This window comes from Tenrec ecaudatus, chromosome 1 (assembly GCF_050624435.1).
Source record: "Tenrec ecaudatus isolate mTenEca1 chromosome 1, mTenEca1.hap1, whole genome shotgun sequence".
NCBI classification, from domain to species: Eukaryota; Metazoa; Chordata; class Mammalia; order Afrosoricida; family Tenrecidae; genus Tenrec; species Tenrec ecaudatus.
In genome coordinates, this window is record NC_134530.1 from 127,472,856 (window position 1) to 127,485,052 (window position 12,197).

Genomic DNA, 12,197 nt, shown 5'->3' on the forward strand with positions numbered 1-12,197 from the left:
TTGAGTAGAGGCCCAATGTCCATCTGCTACCTTAATACTAAACCTTAAAAATATGTACATAGGTCTATTTCCTCATGGTTAAATATAAATATATTTATAGGGATAAAATTTTTTTAATAGTTTCTTAATCTTTTTTGGTATTTGGTAGGTGATCAAATGTTCCAATATTCATTTTAAACCACCAGGTTAATGCCTATCTTTTGACTTGAGAGTTTAATTCATTTACATGTATTTTCTGATAAGGAAGGATTTACATCTGGCATTTTGTTATTTGCATTTTTGCAAGTCATGTGCCTTTTTTGGTCCCTGATATTCATTAATTATGCTTTCTTTTGTATTTAATGAAAAAAGAAAAAATAGTGAACCATTTTTATTTCCTTCTCTTTTACATATATATAGATAGAGATAGACAGATGTTTTGAAATGTTTCTTTGTATTTACTCTTGTGGATTCCAGTAAATAGCCTAAATTTGTAACAGCCTACTTCAACAACACAACTCTTTTTTACCAACATGCCAATAACAAATTTATACTTAGTTTAATGAATGAGGGGGTACCCAAAAAAGCCCAGAATTTTTTTTCAAAGCTATGTATTTATATTTTTTCAGAAAACAATCTTATCACCCTCAAAGTACTTTCCTTTACACTTAATACATTTGTCAAATCTGTGAGTCCATTCTTGAAAACATTTTTCAAACTCATCTGTTTGGATGGCTGACAGCACCTCCCTCAATTTTTCTTCAAGTTTTCTATGTTGTCAAATTACTGTCCTTTCATGTCCCTCTGCATTTTCAGAAACAAATAGAGGTTGTATGGAGAGAGGCAAGGTGAGTAGGTGCATGGGGGAAAAAGAGACATGCTGTTTTTTGCCCAAAACTGGTGCCCTGAGATCGCTGCATGAGCAGGTGCATTGTCCTGGTGGCAAAACCAGTCCCCGTCTGCCACAAATCAGGATTTTGTTGCATACTGTTAAGCAATCTTTTCAGAACCTTTAAATAGAAGCTTGATTAACAATCTGACCTGGTGGAACAAAATCCAAATGCATTATGTGTGGACATTTTTATTCGTTCAGGAAGTTGACAGACACCCAGAACGAGATTTGTCATCAATTGACATTTCACCTTTTCTGAAATGAGAAAGCCACTCATGCACTTGAGTTTTTCCCATAGTGCTGTCCTTGTAAACTGTGTTCAACATCACAGGGAATCTAGGACAGATGAACCCCTCAGGACCAACGGTGAGAGTGGCGATACCTGGAGGGAACAGTGGGTAGAAAGGGGGAACCGATCTTGGGGATCTACATAGAACCTCCTCTCTGGGGGATGGGCATCAGGAAAGTCAGTGAAGGGAGACACCGGGCAGTGTACGATAAAATAAAATAATAATTTATAAATTATTAAGGGTTCATGAGGGAGGGGGGAGCAGGCAGGGAGGGGGAGGGAAAAAAGGAAAATGAGCTTATTCCAGGAACTCAAGCAGAAGGCGAATTTTGAGAATGAGGGCAACGCATGTATAAGGGTGCTTTACTCAATTGATGTATGTATGGATTGTGATAAGAGTTGTATGAGCCACAATAAAATGATTGAAAAAAAAAAAAAGAACACAGAGGGCAAATTACACCTTCAGTGCTAAATTCACGGTAAGGATCAGTATGAATCCAACTTTTACCTGGAAATGGACCCAGTCCTCACCTTTCCACTCCTCTATCCTTGTTCCCAGTCATTCCAAGTGGCACGCTCTCTTGTCTCCAGCCACATGAGGCTAATAAGTACTAGCTGAAAGCTGGGGAGTCTACATAATTCCCTCCATTTCAGGCAAGCTGGCCTATTCTGTCTCCTATCCCAGCCACCCAGGGCTACCTCAGTGGGCACTGGCCACATGTTCGGGAGCCTACATGATTGTCTCTCATTTGGACCTACCAGCTTCGTCTTTCTCATTCCCGAACCACCCAGGGCTAAGTCAGGGCACCCAAGTTAAACGGACACAGTTTTTCAGACTGACAGAGAGGCAGACACTAACCTCTGTTGACTCTCAGCAACGCAGAATTCACAGAAGGTATCTTTATTACATCTACCAATTTCTAACCACCAGATAATGAATTGGTTATACCACCGATTGGTCATGCCAATTGATTTAAACCAGAAAGGATTCACATAAAATGAGGCCTAGTGAGAGGTCCACGCATGTCCCAATGCACAGCTTTCACTGTCCCTGGGTATGTGCAGCCGTGCTGAGAGCAGATGGGCTTGCCGTCCAGGGTGCCCCAGCTGCTTCCAGGCGCAGGTTCTTCCCTGAGCTTCATGGTAGACTCAGGGTAGAGCCTCCTTGGTTTCTGATGAAAACATGCTCCACCTTCTTTGCTGAGGGTAGATGGAAGTCCTGACTTGCACAAATTCCTGGTTTTACATAAGAAGGTCACTTCACTTGTCCAGGAAGTTCAAGCATCTTAGGAGAAGGCTTTACAAAGTTCACAGAAAAATGGAATTGAAAGAAAATCAAACTTTTCCACAATTTTCTTTTAAGCCCCTTTACCTTTTAGATAAGGCAATTCATTATCACACAGGAGGCATAAGCATTTAATGCCTGCTGCTTATTGATATTTGTTTTTAAAGGAGACGTCTTGTCTCTGTTTCGTCAGTGCAGTGTCTGTACACATTTCACTCCCGCTTACTAATCATTCTCAGGACACACGGAAGCCTATTTATGAAACACAGTTTTTGTGCGTGTGTTTGTTTTGTTCTGAATTACAATAAATATTATTGTCAAACAATTCGCCCAAGGTACACTGATTTGGGATACTTCTCCTTGAGCGTCAGCCATTGAACAATGAAGTAATCTGAGAGGTAGTACAAAATCTTTCCGGACAAGGATAAGGTTTCCACTCGGCAGAGACTTTCAACGTAGACAAGGATCACTTTCTTTACTCCGAGTATCCCCAGGAGAAGGGCAGACAGACAGATAGGAACACATGTTCCTGGTCCATTACACAACACCTGAAAAAAAAAAGTTGAAGGTCAGATTAAAAATTTAAATACAGAATACCAATTTAAATGAGGCATTCTGCATTAAAAACAGTCAGATCGTACAGATTTTCAAGGAGTTGTGAATTCTTCCTTGGGTCAGCACCTGGGCTCCTGTTCTTTCTCCCCTGTGTGTCTGGGTTACATCAGTTAGCCGCATGGCCAGCCTCCCTGGGTGATAGGAGTTGCCCAGCACAATGCCTGGGACTCAGTGCAGACTCACTGACAGGGCTCAACCTTGCATGCTCCACACGTTCTAGAACAACAGATGAAACCAGCGGAGATTCACGAGGCTTTCTTTCATGTACCAAGGTGTTCTTCTTGGATTTTAAACATGAGTTTTAGAATCACCGGGGCACTGACAAGATGTAGGAGGAAATATCTTCAAAGGGCTAATTACATTACTTTGTGGGATGTGGAGTCCTTTTAGGGGTTCAATCCACCAAATGTGGCGGGGCAGAGATGGATGGGGCAGTGAGCTGGATGGAGCGCAACAATGGGCAGAGGCCAGGAACAACTGGGCGCTGGCGCAGGGCCATGTGGGCTTCCTTTGTGTGCACAGGGTTGCTTGGGACGGAATCAACTTGCAGGCACCGACAACATCCCTCGACAAGTGAGGCCTGTGAGAAGAGGCTGCCACGTGAACGAAATGTTCCTTCAGAGGGGTTAGTCTGTGCTCGCAATACAAATCAGCCCATTCATATATATATATATATATATATATAAAATAAAATAATTTTTTTTGAGTTTTAACATTCATTTTAGAGAAGGAGCCATGGTAATTTTATGGTTAAGTTACTCAGCAGCTAATCAAGGGTTGCTAGTTCAAAGCCATCAGCCTGCTCTAGGGGAGAAAAGATATGGCAAGAATTGACTCAATGACAATGGGTTGGGTTTTGGAATTTTTATAGCAAACTACTGGTTAAAAAATCTTTAGTTGACTCACCAAACCAGAGAAAACTTTTAAAAATTTAATTTAACTCATAGAGCATTTGCAACGAATTCTATTTCACAGAATTATTAGTAAGAAACACTATTTTCAGAAAGAAAAACATTTCGCACAACATCTTCCTCCTGGGCCCATAGGGACTAACTCCACCAGTGGCTCCGAGGGCGAGAGACAGGCTTTCGACCGTCTACACAGTTACCGTCTCACATACCCCCGGAGGGGCTCTACCCCATCGTTTCATAGGGCCGCTATGAGTTGGGCTCAGCCCGGCGGCAATGGGTTTGGTCTGAATGAAACTGTGACAGATCTGTGACTTTAGGGAGCTCCAGCAACGCCAGTCACCACCACAGCCGCTGTCCTGCTACTACTTATCAACAACCCCTGGGCCGGCCTTGTGCTGACTTTTGTACACGGATCCCTTTAGCCAGCGCTCCCAGCAATCCCCTGAAGGAGGCTTGATTAACCTGTTGGCAGATGAGGACGCTGAAGTGCAGAGAGATTCGGGCACGGTGCTCGATCATGTAGAGAGGAGGTGGAGGAGCTACAGGACTTCAGCTCACAGTCTGCCTCTGTGGCTACGTTATCCAGCCACCACTTGTCTGGCAGGCTGTCGTACTGGGGCGGCACGTGTGCCGCTGTGATGCCAGAAGCTTTGTCACTGGTGTTTCACATGCCAGCAGGGTCACCCACAGTGAACAAGTTTCAGCAGAGCTTCCAGACTGAGAACAGACTGTGAAGACGGTGGCCATCCACTTCAGAAGAATCAGCCACCAAAAACCTCGTGGATAGCATTGACACACGGTCAGTTCCTGAGAGCCTCATGAGTGGACGCAGAACCTTCTCAGAAATATTAAATGATGCAGAAAGCATCAAAAGAATATGGCTGGAAAGAATACAGCTGATGTACTAAAAAGAAGTAGCTGACAGCTGACCATTGTAGGAGGTAGCACATGAGCAAGAACCGTGGTACTGAAGGAAGCAAACCAACATATACTGAAATCATTAGCCAAAAACAAGGCTCCAGGAATTGATGAAATATCAATCGAAATGTGTTTCAATGGAAAACACTGGGAGTACTCACTCGCCTAAGCCAAGAAGTTTGTAAGGTAGGCACTTGGCCAAGTGACTGCAAGAGCTCCGTAATGGAACCATTCCAAGCAAGGTGACCCACACACGCTCAAACTATAGAACAGAATCATTGATGTCGCAAGCAAGGTGACCCACACACGCTCAAACTATAGAACGGAATCATTGATGTCGCAAGCAAGGTGACCCACGGACGCTCAAACTATAGAACGGAATCATTGATGTCGCAAGCAAGGTGACCCACGCACGCTCAAACTATAGAACGGTATCATTGATGTCGCAAGCAAGGCGACCCACGGACGCTCAAACTATAGAACGGAATCATTGATGTCGCAAGCAAGGTGACCCACACACGCTCAAACTATAGAACGGAATCATTGATGTCGCAAGCAAGGTGACCCACGCACGCTCAAACTATAGAACGGTATCATTGATGTCGCAAGCAAGGCGACCCACGCACGCTCAAACTATAGAACGGTATCATTGATGTCGCAAGCAAGGTGACCCACGCACGCTCAAACTATAGAACGGAATCATTGATGTCGCAAGCAAGGTGACCCACGCACGCTCAAACTATAGAACGGAATCATTGATGTCGCAAGCAAGGTGACCCACGCACGCTCAAACTATAGAACGGAATCATTGATGTCGCAATGTCGCAAGCAAGGTGACCCACGCACGCTCAAACTATAGAACGGAATCATTGATGTCGCAAGCAAGTAAATTTTTTCTGAAAATCATCCGACAGTTGAAGCAGGACATTGACAGGGAGCTGCCAGAGATTCGGGCTGGATTTAGAAGGACATGGACCAAAGGGTGACAGTGGTAGTGTCAGATGGATCTTGGCTGAAAGCAGAGAACACCAGAAAGATGTTTACTTGTGTTTCATTGACTGTGCCAAGGCGTTAGACTGTGTGGATAACAGGAAACTATGGATAACCTGGAGAAGAATGGGAATCCCAGACTACTTAATGTTGCTCGTGTAGAACCTATACATGAATGAAGAGGCAGTTTTGTGAGCAGAATAAGAGAAGACAACATGGTTTAAAATCAGGAAAATGTGCATCAGGATTGTATTCTCACCATATTTAATGAATCTGTATGCTGAACAAATAACCAGAGAAGCTGGCTTCTTTGAAGAAGATCGGGGCATCAAGATGGGAGAAAGGCTTGCTAACCATCTTCAATACGAAGATGACTGCTTGCCAAAAATGAGGAAGACTTGAAGCATTTGGTGATGAAGGTCAAGGATTTCAGCTATCAGTATGATTTCCAACTCAACGTAACGAAAAGCAAAATCCTCACAACTGGACCAACAGGTAACATCATGATGAATGGAGAAAAGGTTGAACTTGTCAAGGATTTCATCTTGCTTGGATGCAAAATCAATGTTCATGGAAGTAGCAGTCAAGAAATCAAATGATGATTTGCCTTGGGTAAATCTGCTGCACAAGCCCTCTTTCAAGTGTTGAAAAGCAAGGATGTTACTTGGAGGACTATGATGTGTCTGACCGAAACCACGGTATTTTCTTCTTTATGTGTGTGTTATGTATTTTTAAATAAAGTTTGTAATCCAATGGACACACAAAACAAAACTGCGCTGAGAAAAAGTTTCATAAATTAGTAGGTGTTAGGGAGTTGGGGGAGCTCCAGGGGTGAGGAGACCAGTCGGCTCTTATACAGGTGCTGTGTGACACTTCACGTCGCAGGGCAGGCCCATGTCATAACGAGGTGCACTTATACAAATGAGTGACGAGACAAAGTCTGAGTATGAAAATAAGATTCTCTCTGAAAACACATTTTTTGGGCACAGATTAAAAAAATGTATGTCGGAGAAATTTTGATTTTTTAAAAGTCAGTATTATATTTATTTAAACACACATACACACACACACACACACACACACACACACACACCCTAAGTTCTGCATATCCCACCAAAAGGAAGTTCGCACCTCCTGCAAACCGAACCATGGCATTTTCAATGACCTCCCATGCACGTGAAAATCGGGCATTTAATAACACAGACTGAAGAAGAATGGATGCATCTGAACCATGGTGCTGGCGAAGACTACTGAGGGCACCACGGACTGCCAGGAGAACCAACCGATCCGTCCTGTAAGAAGCACAGCCAGGATGCTCTGTGGACAGGTTGTCAGGAGGGACCAGTCCCTGGAGAAGGACATCATGCTTGGGAGGGTGCAGGGGCAGCAAAAATGAGCAAGGCTCTAGACAAAATGATGGACACAGTGTCTCTAACAACGGGCTCACACGTAACGACAGCAGCGAGGAGGGGCAGGCGGGCGGTGTTTCAGTCTGCTGCACACAGGGTCCTTGTGAGTAGGAATCAACTCAACAGCACCCAACAAGCTAACCAGCCCGTGGGAAAGCTCCAGGTTCTAGGGGTCTACTACTCGCCTCGGCACCTAGCTTTGCCCTGGGCTGAGATTGCAATCACACCCTGAATCCTTTCAGGATTCAAAATTGCAAAAAACAAACAAACAAAAAACCACACCTATGAATGCAAGGTTTGTCAAGAGCGGCACTATGGACGTTAGGTACTGCAAGGTCAGCAGCTAGAAACCACCAGCCGCTAGCTCCTCAGGACAAAGATGCGGCTTTCTACTCCTGTAGACAGGTACAGCCTCAGAAACTCAAAGGGGCAGTTCTAGGCTGCCCTGCAGGGTCTCCGCAAGTCAGAATTGACTTGATAACAGTGAGTTTGTTTTTAGTTTCTTTTCTTAACCTTCATGCCACACAACAAAATAAAAACCACGGCAAAATAATGTGAGGGATTTCCTATTGGCTCTTGAATATCACCAAACTACTTTCATATTTGCTGCCTTTTAATAAAACACACCCATCTACACATGCTGGTGCTTGGCTAACGTGTTATGCTGTCACACAGCAGAACGGGAGCCTGCAGGCTATGAGTAGAAATCCAAGAGAGTGGGCGTGTTATTCTGTATTTTGAGGTGCCTTACTAGGAACGTCCTGTGTGCAATAAAGCCATTAGGATTAAAAGAAAAGAAAGAAATGCTAATGTCTTATGGCAAACCCAGAGGAAGGACAGTTCTTTCTGTTGAAGCATATATCTTAAATGAGTTTGCAGCAGTGTAGGCGAAAGAGAAGTGGATTATTGCGTTTTCATCTTTCAGGGAAGCATGCCGGGGAGACCACACAAAGACCACACAATGTATTGAGATTTGGGGGTAAAGGGATTATTGAGCAATACAAAGGCTACCATTGTCTTTTCAATTTAGTTATTTTGGGTCTTTTAAATTTCATGAGAAATATAAAAATCTCCTTAATATTTCCACTTCTTACTCACTTAATAGAGGGCTCCTTGCCTTTCACTTCGCGGACAGTCCACAGACTGCAGTCACTACATGACACATTGCTAGAAAGGAGTAAAGACAGGCGACTGGGAGCGGGGAGGCGGCGTCCTCCTTGTCAGTCCTTAGAGGAGCCGACCATCCCCTCTGTCAGGCTTGCCCTGTTTATAACTCTACCATGAACATTCCTCGCAAGGTGTTGTGACTGCTACCGTAACTGGTGGCTTTTAAAATTTGTTAACCACTCTGCATCCATTTACCCTTTCCTCTTGGGGACACCGTAGCCCCTGTATAAGTAAGCCTCTGAGTGGAACTGGCTCCATACCCACCTGTATGGAGAGGCCGTGTGATTTCAACCTAAAGGATCAGCGTACTGAATTTCAGTGCCAGAGGCACGGGCTCAGGAGGGCACCAGCGCCAGCCAGAAGCTACCAGACATCCTGGGACGTTTGATGGGCCTGCGGAGAGAGGTACCCTGTCGACCGCACTCAAGTCTCAGAAGATGTGGACCTGCCACTGCTGAAGTCACGTGAAGAGCTAGAGAATCGCAGAGCGAGACAAAGACCGGCCAGGCTCTGACGGCAGCATTCAAGTCCCACAAATCCAGCTGTGCTTGAAGGAAACCAGATCCATCCCTAGACTTGCCAGGTATGTGAGGAAATACATTCCACTCTTGCTTAAGCCAGCCTGAATCAGGATTCCTGTCACTAGCAATAAAAAGCATCCTAACGGACAGGGCTATTTATTTTGTCTACCTCCCCAACTACCCTCCAACCGGCCTCGGTGCCAACCACTATGTCTGCTGGATGGATTAACAAATCAATAAATACCCTTCTCTGGAGGGCAGGAACCAACCCAAGGTAATGTAAGATATGGGTCTAGGAGACGGAAAGAGGTCAGGGCTAATATAAATATGAAGTCATGGGGGCAGGAGAGCCAGATCTAGGATCAGGAAGGCCTACAATGGGATTGTTATTCTGTAGGCGTGGGTCACCACTGGTCAAGTCCGGTTGGCGGAAACACAGCATCTGCCTGGAAGAAAAGCCACGGTTGAGGAGGCCCCCATGCACAACATGGCCAACACCTGGGGGCGCGGGATTGGTTTGTAGGTCACAGACCACGACGATGAAGGCATTCCAAGAGAGTCTGTGAGGGTGATGCCGAAAGCCTGACTGGGCGAGGCGCCCATCAGAAGAGGCTGACCCCAGGGGCAGAGGTTAACTCATGACCACAGGAACACAGCTTGTGGGGTGTTTTCAACTGAGCCACCAGGGCCAGGGAGGAAGGCCAGCCTGCCCAAACCAGCTCCAGTTCTGGTGCCTTCATCCCTGGCTCTGGCTCTACCAAAGTCAACACTTCCGAACACAGGATATTGTGGGGTAAGCACCAGGGTGCTAACCGCAAGGTAGGAGGGAAAGAGATGTCTGTCTGCTCCCATAAAGATGGACCATCTCCGAAACCTTGGAAAAGGGCCCCTATGAGTGGGATTGGGGGTCACAGAGATGGGGATCCCATGGGGGGGGGGAAGAGGAGAGAAAACAGCGAGGTGTTGGAGAACCCAGGCAAGAAGAACCTGACTGTCAGGCTTAGTGCTTTCTAGAAGCGAAAAGAATGTCGAGGGGAGACTCTCGGCCATCTGCTTTCATCTGTGTCCATAGGGGTGTCAACATACAAAGAGAAGATTGAAAAGATTTCGTGGAGTAGGTGAAGGTACAAAGAAGAGAAGAGAAACGCCAAGGTCAGAGATGCCCACTGCAGGGAATGGTGCGCTGACCCTGAGGGCAGGCGGCGGTGTAGGCTGTGGGGAAGAGCCAGCTGAGGAAGCAGCTGGAAGAGCTAAGCAGGACTGGGGGGAGGTTTTCTTTGTAACAATGGAAGGGATGGTCTGTATTCCACTGCAAAGGGCGTGTGCAGGTGGGGGTGGGGGGTGGTGGTGGCGGGTGAGGGAGGCGCTGATGACATAGAAGGGTCTGCGAGGGATGCTCTCAGTACCAGTGGGAAAGGCTAACAGTGCAGGGTACGCTTTAGGAGGGAGTCCCTGAGTGAGGCACACTGTGAAGTGCTTGACTGCTAAAACAACATGCTTGGCAGTCTGTGGCTCCCCAGAGGCCCGCGTAATAAAGCCCTGGCAATCTCCTTGAGGAAAACCAGTCCTTCAAACCCAGTGAATGTTCCACTGTGGCACCCACAGGTGTGCCATCGCGGGCTGGGTTTAACTTGACGGCAATTAGTTTTTTTGTTCTGTTGGTTTGGTTTAAGAGAGCTTGGCTGGTGAAAAGAACTACTCTGAGAACACAACAAAGAATAAAAATCATGGCACAAGCAACCTCACCCTATCTATTTGTCATATAAATGAACTTTTCAGCTCACTGGGCAAAATACAGAAAAAGAAAACATATCCACTGAAATACCACAAACGTGTTAACATGTTGGTATAGGCCTTTACCGCTTAGGGCTTCATAAGAATGCATATTTTAATATAAAATATATTTGATTATACACATAATCTATGGACATATTCTTCTCCCTCCCTCCCCGGTTTACTTCCTCCCCGCCCTCTCGTTTCCGTCTTTCCGCAGTTCTAATTCACGCTGTAAGGAATATCTTTGTGTATAAACCGTGGCCTATAAGGTTTTAATTGGCACTGCGCTCCAGAACTAAGTTCCAGAGTTCTTGTTGAGGCAGTAGTTAAAAGAAACAGTTTCAAGGATTTGAGGAAGCTGTAGAAAATTTAAAGAAACAACTATCACTGATTGTGGATGGGCCAGGTGATCTTTTGCTGTGCTTTTTTTCCTGCCTGGAACACTTGAGTGCTTTCCGGCTGGGAGCTGTGGTGGCAAAAGCAAGGGATTCCTGCCCAGCGCTCTCCTTCCCATACACACGCATTCCGTTAGCAGGGAGTGTGGGGGCCAGTGACTGACTAGACCTGCCAAGGAGCTGGTGCGGAGGAGCAGGGTGGTGGAAAGGGTGACTATGTCCCGTGCACGGCAGTGGCAGCTGAAGCATCCACTGTCCTGTCCAGGCAGCCAGGCAGCACAGCCCACTCCCTAGCCAACTGTATGGAGGAATTCGGGCCACGGCTCTGGCTGCTCAGCTCCCACTGGGCCCCGAGGCTTTCCTACATCAGTTTCTCTAGCTCTCCAAGCAGTGATTGATGCTGGGCGCCCTCAATACACCGTTCACGACATTCTTTCTGTTTCAATCAGCCAGAGTGGAATCTGATAGTTTGCTACCAAGAAGCCTGCCCCGTCCAGGAAGAGCAGGATTTGGTGGGCAGCAGGCGCAGAGTCAGGGAAGGAAGGGATCCCGTCAGAACAGTCCTAGGATATCCGCAGGCAGGGCTAGGGCACTGGGCGATGAACACAGGAAGCAGAGCGGGTACAACTCGGGTGAGGAGTAGGCAGCAGAGAGAGACAGAGCATGGAAAGAATGCGTCGTCAGGAGCCTCGTCCGGGAGAGGAGGGCTAGAGCTGGGAGAGCCCAGGCTGAGAGTAATCGGGGGGCAGGGGGGCAACGCAGGTGGAGGGCACGTGGGCTCTACTCACGGTGGTTGGAGCCGGAGGGCCAGGAACTTGGGGGAAAGGTGGTGCTGGCTGTCTGGGATCAGTGAGTAGAGGGCAGGCAGTAAGGAAGAGGATGTGGGGCAGCTGGGAATGATGGGTTTTCTTGGTTTTCACAGTCGCACAAGCTCTGGCTCTTCTGTTTGTGTATTTAACGATCTAAGCAGGAGCACACAATCAAGTGTCCCCTAAGCGCCCGAGTCACTACTTACGAACGTCAGGGGTTCTCACAAGTCCATTGTTGGCA

The 12,197-nt window shown here is 46.4% G+C and overlaps 1 protein-coding gene across 1 annotated transcript in view; it reads right to left on the minus strand.

The window, feature by feature from the left end:
* Window positions 1-399: 399 nt before the first annotated feature.
* ALG14 (ALG14 UDP-N-acetylglucosaminyltransferase subunit) overlaps window positions 400-12,197 on the minus strand; it is a 127,330-nt gene continuing 115,532 nt past the window's right edge. Inside the window, exon 4 of the mRNA XM_075558617.1 lies at window positions 400-2,993. Coding sequence (XP_075414732.1) covers window positions 2,763-2,993 — 231 coding nt within the window. The 3' untranslated portion in view covers window positions 400-2,762. The remainder of the gene's footprint in view (window positions 2,994-12,197) is intronic.